Below are 11176 nucleotides of genomic sequence, written 5' to 3' on the forward strand. Positions count from 1 at the left end.
TACTGTGTATACTGGGGGTTACGCTAACTGCGCAACATGCAGTACTCTGCTGCCAGTAGTAAATGCCTTCACATGGAAATACTCCCAGCAGAGTGTGATTCAGGCCCTTGTATTTCAGTATATCTGTATTTACTGACTGTCCTATCCTGCAGTGCCTAAATAGTGTACTGGTTAAAGGCTCTGCCTCTGACATAGGAGATCAGAACTGTTCAGTACACCAGCACCTGTTCAGTAAGGAATTATTGGGGGAAATAATATATATTAGTACACAATAATAATAATAATTGATATTATTGATTGCATTATTGATAAGGGGTACTTAGGAGGCAAGTTGCTCTGTTATGTGAGACAGGTTCTCTTCATCAGAAGGGCACAGCGACAGCGCCTGCAGAGTTCCCATGAGTCTCCGCCAGAGTCCAGGCGTGCAGCGTGTCCTCACAGTGACCAGATCACACGCAGCTGCCAACAGATTACCCCGGGCAATGTCATCCACACACACTGCATCTGCTGTGAGCAATGCCAGGCTGCAGGGCATGGTGCCAGGGCTGTGCGCAGCACCACCTGCTGGAGGAAGGCGTTACTGCAGGTCACATGCTTCTCAAACAGCAACAAAAACAACAAGCAGCAGCATTCCAAGCCAGATCAGATCACAGTGGGGCCCTCACCGGTGGCGCAGCAAGAAATTGTGGGGCCCCTCCAAACCTCTGTACACTGTGGGTGCAATCCCACCATCTCTGGGATAAAGTCAAAAAGGGTAGTGAATACATTAAGTATCACCAGGGCCCCCACTGCAGCGGCTATGGCTGGGAGCACTGCATCTAGAACATTCCAGCATACACAGCACTGTTTACATTCAGCCTGACAGGAAACAAGTCACCCCATCAGTGCAGACCCAACACTGAGTCATGTCCCTTCCCTGCAGAGCACTGATAAAGACCCAAACAGCCTACATCAGCTGTCTGCAAGCTGCACTATATGGCTCTGTACATTCATAAGCTGTAAGGATGTAGGCCTGGTGCGCAAAGCTACAAAATAACAAATTGCACACTATACCCTGAAGAGATACATAAGCAGCATTGCTTCTTGCTCATGTGGAAGTGTAATATGCAAATACCTTCTGTTTTAAAGGAGTCATCAAGCACATTCTGCTACCTTTAGACCTACTTACCTGCGGCTTCCTCCATCCCCTTGCAGCCGACATGTCCCACGCCGCATCTCCGCACGCAGCCGCCGGGCCACGGTCCCTACTGGTGCAGAGGACGACCTCGAAGGTCGCCCTGTACTGCACCTGCACAGGACAGAAGGAAAACAGAGAAATGCACCCTGAGATATCAAATTACAACTTGTGATTAGTCACAGATGAGGGGGGATTAGACAGGCTAAACCCTCTAAAAACAAACAGGGTGCATTGCTCTTTGTTTTCCTTCTGTCCATGTCAAAAGCTTGTACCCCTTTGATGGTATTTGCCAGTGATCCATCGATCCCAACCTCCCAGGGCCGGGCTGAGGCATAGGCTGGAGAGGCTCCAGCCTCAGGGCGCAGTGTAGGAGGGGGCGCAGAATTCATTCAGCTGTCATTCCTAATTGTGTTTGAAGCAGAAAGAAATAAGAAAAGGGGATACATGACAGTGACTGCAAGCCAGATAACTAGATATTAAGGTGTTGGGGAGGTTGTGGGCCCTGTGGCACCTCTTAGTCTAATAGCAATCAGTGTGTGACGGCTGGGGTGGGAGGGATGGAGGAGGGGCCTCTTAGTCTAATAGCAATCAGTGTGTGACGGCTGGAGTGGGAGGGATGGAGGAGGGGCCTCTTAGTCTAATAGCAATCAGTGTGTGACGGCTGGAGTGGGAGGGATGGAGGAGGGGCCTCTTAGTCTAATAGCAATCAGTGTGTGACGGCTGGGGTGGGAGGGATGGAGGAGGGGCCTCTTAGTCTAATAGCAATCAGTGTGTGACGGCTGGAGTGGGAGGGATGGAGGAGGGGCCTCTTAGTCTAATAGCAATCAGTGTGTGACGGCTGGAGTGGGAGGGATGGAGGAGGGGCCTCTTAGTCTAATAGCAATCAGTGTGTGACGGCTGGGGTGGGAGGGATGGAGGAGGGGCCTCTTAGTCTAATAGCAATCAGTGTGTGACGGCTGGGGTGGGAGGGATGGAGGAGGGGCCTCTTAGTCTAATAGCAATCAGTGTGTGACGGCTGGAGTGGGAGGGATGGAGGAGGGGCCTCTTAGTCTAATAGCAATCAGTGTGTGACGGCTGGGGTGGGAGGGATGGAGGAGGGGCCTCTTAGTCTAATAGCAATCAGTGTGTGACGGCTGGGGTGGGAGGGATGGAGAGGCGCACTTTGGTGTCTCAGCCTTGGATGCTGGAGGACCTTGTCCCCCCTCTGCAACCTCCCCTTGCCAATTCACTGTCTGTCCTTGTATCATACTGTTTGTGTCGCACCTGTCATGTCAAATTCCTTTTAACCGCAAACTTATTTGGCCAAATGAAAACGATTCTGAGAATTTCCAACTTGATTTTCAGCTGCGTGACAATCACTATCGTCATAAACATTCCCATCGATTGAGCAATGCGTCTATCATCGGTTCGATAGATTTGTACATTGATAACCACGAAACTAGCAGAGCAGCCATGCAATCGACAACACAATTCCCTGCTAAAAATCAGCTGGAGATGGAATGCAGCTATAGATTGTGTATTGATCACAGCTAACCGATTGGATTGTGAAGGGGAAGTCAACAATCATTTGTCTAAACAGACCAACTTGCGACCGCCTTAGTCTGTGAGTAATGTCAAAAGGTGAAGTTGGCACACCATCGGTTGTTTTGGGGTGCTTGGTAAAGTGGCATAGGCAGTGCCACAACTCAATATATACTTCACAGATATTACCAGCACACCACAAATTAAGATTCTCGCTTTATTGTGCCAGTTTCCACAGGATAATCCAACAATTGTTTCAGGGGCCACGCAGGGTCCCCCTTTATCAAGGCATGTGGTTACCCTGCGTGGCCCCTGAAACAATTGTTGGATTATCCTGTGGAAACTGGCACAATAAAGTGCGTATCTTAAAGGATACCTCAACTGAAATGTGACATAATGAGATAGACATGTGTATGTACAGTGCCTAGCACACAGATAACTATGCTGTGTTCCTTTTTTTCTTTCTCTGCCTGAAAGAGTTAAATATCAGGTATGTAAGTGGCTGACTCAGTCCTGACTCAGACAGGAAGTGACTACAGTGTGACCCTCACTGATAAGAAATTCCCCTTTTTTACCTCTTTCTTGCTCTCAGAAGCCATTTTCTGCTAGGAAAGTGTTTTATAGTTGGAATTTCTTATCAGTGAGGTTCACACTGTAATCACTTCCTGTCTGAGCCACGACTGAGTCAGCCACTTGCATACCTTATATTTAACTCTTTCAGGCAGAAAAATAAAAAAGGAACACAGCATAGTTATCTGTGTGCTAGGCACTGTACATACACATGTCTATCTCATTATGTCACATTTCAGTTGGGGTATCCTTTAAATTTGCGGTGTGCTGGTAATATCTGCGAACTTATTAGTCTGTGGGTAGTGTTTTTGGAGAGAAATGTTGCTGGGCTCAGTGTTCTCTGTAAAGTGCTGCAGGATCTTTTGGCACACAGGAAGTATCTGAGCAGGCTGGCATTCTCTGAACTGCTTATAGACCGGGAGGAGAATTGCAGGGAACAAAGAAAAGTGTTTACTTTGCAGACACACGGCTGGCCATCGCTGGGCTCGAAGCAATGAAGCTCACATCATGACCCTGGCAATGTCTCTGGCCGCAGGACTCATCAACTGTACCCCAAACTCCCCCTTTTATGCATGTTACTTATCTTTTTCAGTGCAGAAGCATTTTGCATCAATATTGATTCTGCCTGATGACTATACCAGTTGTTTACTCCCTGTTTCATTTTAAGCTTGCAAGCAGAGGCATAGCAATAGGGGATGCAGAGATTGCAACTGCACCGGGGCCCCTGGACCAGAGGGGCCCACTAGGGGCCATCCTTCATCCATCTTATTAGCTTTGTATTGGTGCTATGCTGGTAATGAACACCTCTATATGTGCATCGCATAATGGTAACTGCAGCTGTCCTAGATAGGTTTTGGGACTCCTTATCAATAGAGTGCTTGGGCCCCACATAAAACTTGCACTGGGGCCCCAAGCTCCTTAGTTACACCACTGCTCGCAAGGGCAGGGCTCTCTCACCCTTTGTGTCTTATAAATTGCTGTGTTTTGTTAATCACCATACAATTGTCACTGTAACTTACCTTGTCTATCTCTTCTATACTATGCACCAAAGTCAGTTATGTACCCTTATTTGTTTCTCCTATTGTACAGCGCCACGGAAGATGATGGCGCTATATAAATTATTAATAATAATAATAACTGTCTGCCCCCCTGTCCGTCAAATCTGACAGCTCAACCGGAAAAATGTTCCTGGAAACAACATGCAGTCACTGTGGTTTGCTGCATTTTTAGCCAAGGCTTTTTAATAACCAAATAATCCAAAAACCCGAACAATATCCTAGTAGATCTGGTATTCCATGATATGCCTGAGTACACTGTTTAATATTAGATGTCCTGCTCATCCACCATAGCTTTTTTGGGGAAAATAGTAGGCCTCGGTATAGGACTGCTGAGACTTGTAGTTCACCGACGCCCTAATTGGCTGCGATTCAGGACTCACCTGTTGATGTCGCTGACGTAGTTGCTGTGCTCCTCCAGAAATCTCTTCCAGCCATCCTCTGTCTTCACCCAGCTCTGTCCAGGGGACCGCCAGTCTTGTCCTAGGAAAGGCATTGTGACCCCACAGCCTCCCTTGTTCTGGGTCAGCTGATTGTTCTGCCTGTTGTCAGAGTCTCTGCAGTGTTCTCTGTTCAGCTGATTGTTCTGCCAGTTGTCAGAGTCTCCCCGGTGTTCTCTGTTCAGCTGATTGTTCTGCCAGTTGTCAGAGTTCTCTGTTCAGCTGATTGTTCTGCCTGTTGTCAGAGTCTCTGCAGTGTTTTCTGTTCAGCTGATTGTTCTGCCAGTTGTCAGAGTCTCTGCAGTGTTCTCTGTTCAGCTGATTGTTCTGCCAGTTGTCAGAGTCTCTGCAGTGTTCTCTGTTCAGCTGATTGTTCTGCCAGTTGTCAGAGTCTCTGCAGTGTTCTCTGTTCAGCTGATTGTTCTGCCAGTTGTCAGAGCCTCCCCAGTGTTTCTGATCAGCTGATTCTTCTGCCAGTTGTCAGAGTCTCTGCAGTGTTCTCTGTTCAGCTGATTGTTCTGCCAGTTGTCAGAGCCTCCCCAGTGTTTTCTCTTCAGCTGATTGTTCTGCCAGTTGTCAGTCTCCCCGGTGTTCTCTGCTCAGCTGATTGTTCTGCCAGTTGTCAGAGTCTCTGCAGTGTTTTCTGTTTTGCTGATTGTTCTGCCTGTTGTCAGAGCCTTCGCAGTGTTTTCTGTCTACTGTTCCCAGCCTGTGCTGAGCTATATATAGCGCAGCCTTTGTTGCCGGAAGTACACAGCCCTCCCCTCCGCTGACACGTGGCTTTGTTTATGCCCAGATCTTTGTTATTGCACAATTGGAAACCAGAGATCTGCTGCTGCGTGCTGGAAGCGACAGCTGCGGCCCTGAAACGCTGTATGTGCCTCGTCCCTACCAATACCAATATCTGCCTCTGCAACAGAGTTCCTAGAGGTGCTATTTATAAAGAGGGGTCAGATTTATAAAGTCGAATAGCAGATGTGGCTGAAGGTGCCCACTAATGACACAATCTTTTTTGTCCAATCTTACCATTTCTATGTATTATCAAGGGCTACCTAAAATATCCATTCAAAGTGTATTCAACTCAGCTAAACCTACTGCATAGATTAGGTATGGGGTTGTGAGGTTGCCCTGAGCTTTAAAGAGAAACCGTGGTGGGTTCTAAGAATCCAATTAGCACACAGAGGCTGGGTCTGCATATAATGCTCAGCCTCTGTTGCTATACTTTTTCCCCCAGTCTCCCCCCCCCTCCCCTGCGCTCTGCTGTCCCCCATAAATCAATCGCCATGCTGGCGACATGCAGCATGTCACCAGCCAGCTGTTTACCTCTGAAGTGTCACCCTCCCCGCTCCCCTGCCTCCTCCATAGTGCCGCTCCCCGCCTGCGTCCCTTCCCTCCCCGCTCATTGGAGGGAAGGGATGCAGGCGGGGAACGGCGACCTAGAGGAGGCGGGGGAGCGGCGAGAGTGACACTTCTGAAGTAAACAGCCTGCTGGTGACACACAAGCGTGTCGCCAGCATGGCGATTGATTTACCGTGGGTTCTCTTTAAAAGGAACCCGAGGGGTGAGACCTATAGAAGCGGCCATGTTTATTTCCATTTAAACAATACCAATTGCCTGGCAGTCCTGCTGATCTTTCTTGTAGAAGGAGAACAGAGGCGCCAACAGGATAAAATAAGCTAAAAACTTTAAAATTCTCAAGGGAAGAAGTGGTGGACTAACCTCCTCGAAGGAGACATGAAAACTGTTGATTTTAAAACAGATACATTTATGTTAATACTTCAAAAATGCAAAGCAACACGTTTCGCAGGTACATTCCTGCTTCCTCAGGCAATAACAGGTAGGAGTATAGAACAGTGCAGTCTGCAGATAACGCTTAGCGCCTCTGTCAGAGAATCGTGTCCTCCCCTGGTGGAGGGGTTTATACCATTTTTTCTTCTGATCTACAGAGAGCGACATCTTTATTCCTGAGTGAGGACTGGTCTAATCTCCTCACCTGTATTTACAGTGGTTGCCTATACGGTGACCCTGCTTTGTGAGTATATTGTTTACTTACTCTGAATATAGCCATTCATTATACATACTACACTATACTGGGCTCTTAGTGTCCTTTTTCTCTTACCTGCTGATCTTTCTGGTCACTAGGGTCTAAATCACACACCTGAAACCAGCATGCAGCTAATCTTGTCAGATTTGTCATCTGATCTGCATGCTTGTTCAGGGTCTATGATTTAAAGTAATAGAAGCAGAGGATCAGCAGTACAGCCAGGTAATGTGCATTATTTAAAAGGAAATAAACATGTCAGCCTCGATATTCCTCTCAACTTGGGTTCCCTTTAAAAGATTATTATGAGGAAAATGAAGCAGAGAAGCTGCACAGAGCTACTTGTAAACTTTACTAGACACACAATATAGTTGGCTGATCCATAGACAGCCAGATACTAGATTAATAGAAGAACTTTAACCCAGGATTGAACTTCATCCCAATCAGTAGCCGATACCCCCTTTCCCATGAGAAATCTTTACCTTTTCTCTAATAGATCATCAGGGGGGTCTGTATGGCTGATACAGTGTGATGTCATGATCCTGGTCTTGACAGTTTCCTGTCTGTGAACCTTGTTGCATTGTGGGAAATAACAGCTTTTTCCAACTACCAAGCAAGCAGTATCTCCCTCTGTGCATAGAACTCTCGGTAAACAAACATTCCCCACAGATCACCTGGCAGAGCTAAATATGTCACCACCAGTGATAAATGTCAGAATGTAAATCAGGGAAAATAACAGATTTTACAATGGGCAAACATTGACTATATAAATGAATATTGTAAACAACAAGCAATTTTATTTGTTATTTTCACTACAGTTCCTCTTTACCCACTTCAGTACCAGCACCCTCTGCCCCCTTAAAGTGAACCTTAAGCCAGGAAAAAAAATGAGATTTACTCACCTGGGGCTTCTACCAGCCCCCTGCAGCAGTCCTGTGCCCTCGCAGCCACTCACTAATCCTCTGGTCCCCCGCTGCCAGCTAGTTTCGTTTTTGCCAACAGGCCCGTCAGGACTGGCCATGCGTAGCTTTTTCCGCATTCCCAACTGTAATTAGCGCTATTGCTAATAAAATACGCGTTGCCGCATTACGCACACATAGATATGCGGCAACGCGTATTTTTGTACGAGTTGCGGCCCGCAATAGCGCTAATTACAGTCGGGAATGCGGAAAAAGCTATGCGTGGCCAATCCTGACGGGCCTGTCGGCAAAAACGAAACTAGCTGGCAGCGGGGGACCAGAGGATTAGTGAGTGGCTGCGAGGACACAGGACTGCTGCAGGGGGCTGGTAGAAGCCCCAGGTGAGTAAAACTCATTTTTTTTTTCTAGCTTAAGGTTCACTTTAAGGACCAGAGGGTGCTGGTACAGTAAACCGCCACTTCCCGACGAATCTCCGCAATAATCCGTTCGCTCCCGCCGGTCACGCCGCTCTGTCCCCGCCGCAGGCTGCTCTCTCTGCCGTCGCTATGATGGCAGAGCGCTGTGCGCTGGTCAGGAGCCGCTTCCATTGGCTCCTGACCCTGTCATTCCATGTAAGCCAATGGGAACGGCTCCTGCCCGGCTCACAGTGCTCTGCCGTCATAGAGGCGGCAGGGCAGCAACGAGCGGCGGGGGCAGAGCGGACCGAGCGGCAGGGGCACACGGTCAATGGGACGTAGAGCTTACGTCCGGTCAGGACCGCAGCGCCCCCTGCCCGCCGTAGATTCATACTCGCTCGGTCCGCAGGTAGTTAAGTAGCCCTGAGCCCCCAGGAATTAAGTAGCCCCAGATATTAAAGCAAAGACAAATAACATTTATATTGCGCTTTTCTCCTGGCGGGCTCAAAGCCAAAGATATTCGAGGTAGCTGTGTGCCCCTGACATCAGATATAGTTAGATGCTTACTTCCTTTACAATTGAATTAAAAGACACCTGAACTGAGGGGGACATGGAGGCTGCCATATGTATTCCTTTCTAAACAATACCAGTTACATGGCAGTGCTGCTGATCTCTCTAGCCGCAGTACTGTCTGAATTAGCATGGTGGCATAGTGGATAGCACACTTGCCTTACAGTGCTGCATCCCCAGTTCAAATCCCAGCAAGGGCACTATCTACATGGAGTTTGTATGTTCTCTCCGTGTCAGCTTGGGTTTCTTCTGGAGACTCTGGTTTCCTCCAACATCCCCAAAACATACACTATGTACAGTGCTGCAGAACATGTTGGTGCTATATAAATACTAAATATTGAAAATAATAATCCCACACCTGAAACAAGCATGTGGCTAATGTAGTCATACTTCAGTCAGACAAACCTGATCTGGATGTTTATTCAGGGCCTATGGCTAAAGGTACAAGAGGCAGATAATCAGAAGGATGCCAGTAACTAGTATTATTTAAAATGAACTAAGTATGGCAGCCTCCATATCCTTTTCAGTTTAGGTGTCCTTTAAGTAGTAAGTAAGTGGTGCTCTCATAAATATATCTAACGTGCATGGTGCCCCCCATGCAGAGGAAGCAGCAGTGGAGCGTAGAAACTTTTGTGCCATACTTGCACTGCATTCTTGCTGCATTTGTGGTTTTCCAAACACTGTACAAAAAAACATGCTGTATTTAGTAAATCACAACCAAAGCCCATCCTGACTGCAGCCCTGAAAAGTTCATCTCCACAACCCTTCAAGGATACATCCGAGCCCCCCCAAAAAATGAGAACTATTTACCCGGGGCTTCCTCCAGCCCCTGGCAGCCGTTATGTCCTTCCATGCAGCTCCGGAGTCCCAGGATCACCTGCGTCAGTGGCGGACATACGGCCGTGCAGCCGCACGAGGGCCCCTGAAGTTCCGCTGCTTCAGGGGCCCATTAAGTATTGCAGGGTTTTTTTTTTAATTTTACCTTTTATTTTAACCTGGGGGGCCCCGACTCCTGTCCTCCCCCCTCACATCGGCCCCCCCCTCCCCCTCATGCGATGCGGCGGGAGAGCAGAAAATACAGGAAGTCTCCGCCGGGGCTGCAGCAGACACTAGAGGCTGCTGCCGCTTGGTCTCCCGTGTCTCCAACTTTGTACACTGCTCGCTACTTCCTGGTTTAGTAGCGAGCAGTGTACAAAGTTGGAGACACGGGAGACCAAGCGGCAGCAGCCTCTAGTGTCTGCTGCAGCCCCGGCGGAGACTTCCTGGATTTTCTGCTCTCCCGCCCGCTGCCGCCGCCGCGCATACCGGGAGGGGGGCCCCGAGGTGAGTGAGGGAGGATAGGAGTCGGGCCCCCCACCCGGATAGCTACACACCCATCCACCCGGCTACCTTACCCACCCGGCTAACTACCCACCCGGATACCCACACACTCACCCGGCTACCTACCCACCCGGATACCCACACACCCACCCGGCTACCTAACCACCCACCCAGGTACCTACCCGGCTACCTAACCACCCTGCCGGCTACCTACCCACCCGGCTACCTACCCACCCGGATACCCACACACCCACCCGGCTACCTAACCACCCACCCGGCTACCTACCCGGCTACCTAACCACCCTGCCGGCTACCTACCCACCCACGCACCCACCCGGCTACCTACCCGGCTACCTAACCACCCTGCCGGCTACCTACCCACCCACCCGGCTACCTACCCACCTGGCTACCTAACCACCCACCCGGCTACCTACCCACCCGGCTACCTACCCGGCTACCTAACCACCCACCCGACTACCTACCCACCCGGCTACCCACCCACCCGGCTACCTAACCACCCACACATCTACGCACTCACCCGGCTACCTACCCACCCGGCTACCTAACCACCCACCCGTCTACCCACCCGGCTACCTACCCACCCAGCTACCTAACCACCCTGCCGGCTACCTACCCACCCACCCGGATACCTACCCACCCACCCGGCTACCTACCCACCCAGCTACCTACCCGGCTACCTAACCACCCACCCGGCTACCCACCCGGCTACCTAACCACCCACACATCTACCCACCCACCCGGCTACCTAACCACCCACCCAGGTACCTACCCGGCTACCTAACCACCCTGCCGGCTACCTACCCACCCGGCTACCTACCCACCCGGATACCCACACACCCACCCGGCTACCTAACCACCCACCCGGCTACCTACCCGGCTACCTAACCACCCTGCCGGCTACCTACCCACCCACGCACCCACCCGGCTACCTACCCGGCTACCTAACCACCCTGCCGGCTACCTACCCACCCACCCGGCTACCTACCCACCTGGCTACCTAACCACCCACCCGGCTACCTACCCACCCGGCTACCTACCCGGCTACCTAACCACCCACCCGACTACCTACCCACCCGGCTACCCACCCACCCGGCTACCTAACCACCCACACATCTACGCACTCACCCGGCTACCTACCCACCTGGC

General features: G+C 50.1%; 1 protein-coding gene across 1 annotated transcript in view; it reads right to left on the reverse strand.

The window, feature by feature from the left end:
* FBXO32 (F-box protein 32) overlaps positions 1-5478 on the reverse strand; it is a 47227-nt gene extending 41749 nt beyond the window's left edge. Inside the window, exon 1 of the mRNA XM_068237993.1 lies at positions 4707-5478. Within this exon, the coding sequence (XP_068094094.1) occupies positions 4707-4819 (113 nt within the window). The 5' untranslated portion in view covers positions 4820-5478. The remainder of the gene's footprint in view (positions 1-4706) is intronic.
* Positions 5479-11176: the final 5698 nt, after the last annotated feature.

The sequence above is a fragment of the Hyperolius riggenbachi genome, chromosome 5, assembly GCF_040937935.1.
Source record: "Hyperolius riggenbachi isolate aHypRig1 chromosome 5, aHypRig1.pri, whole genome shotgun sequence".
NCBI classification, from domain to species: Eukaryota; Metazoa; Chordata; class Amphibia; order Anura; family Hyperoliidae; genus Hyperolius; species Hyperolius riggenbachi.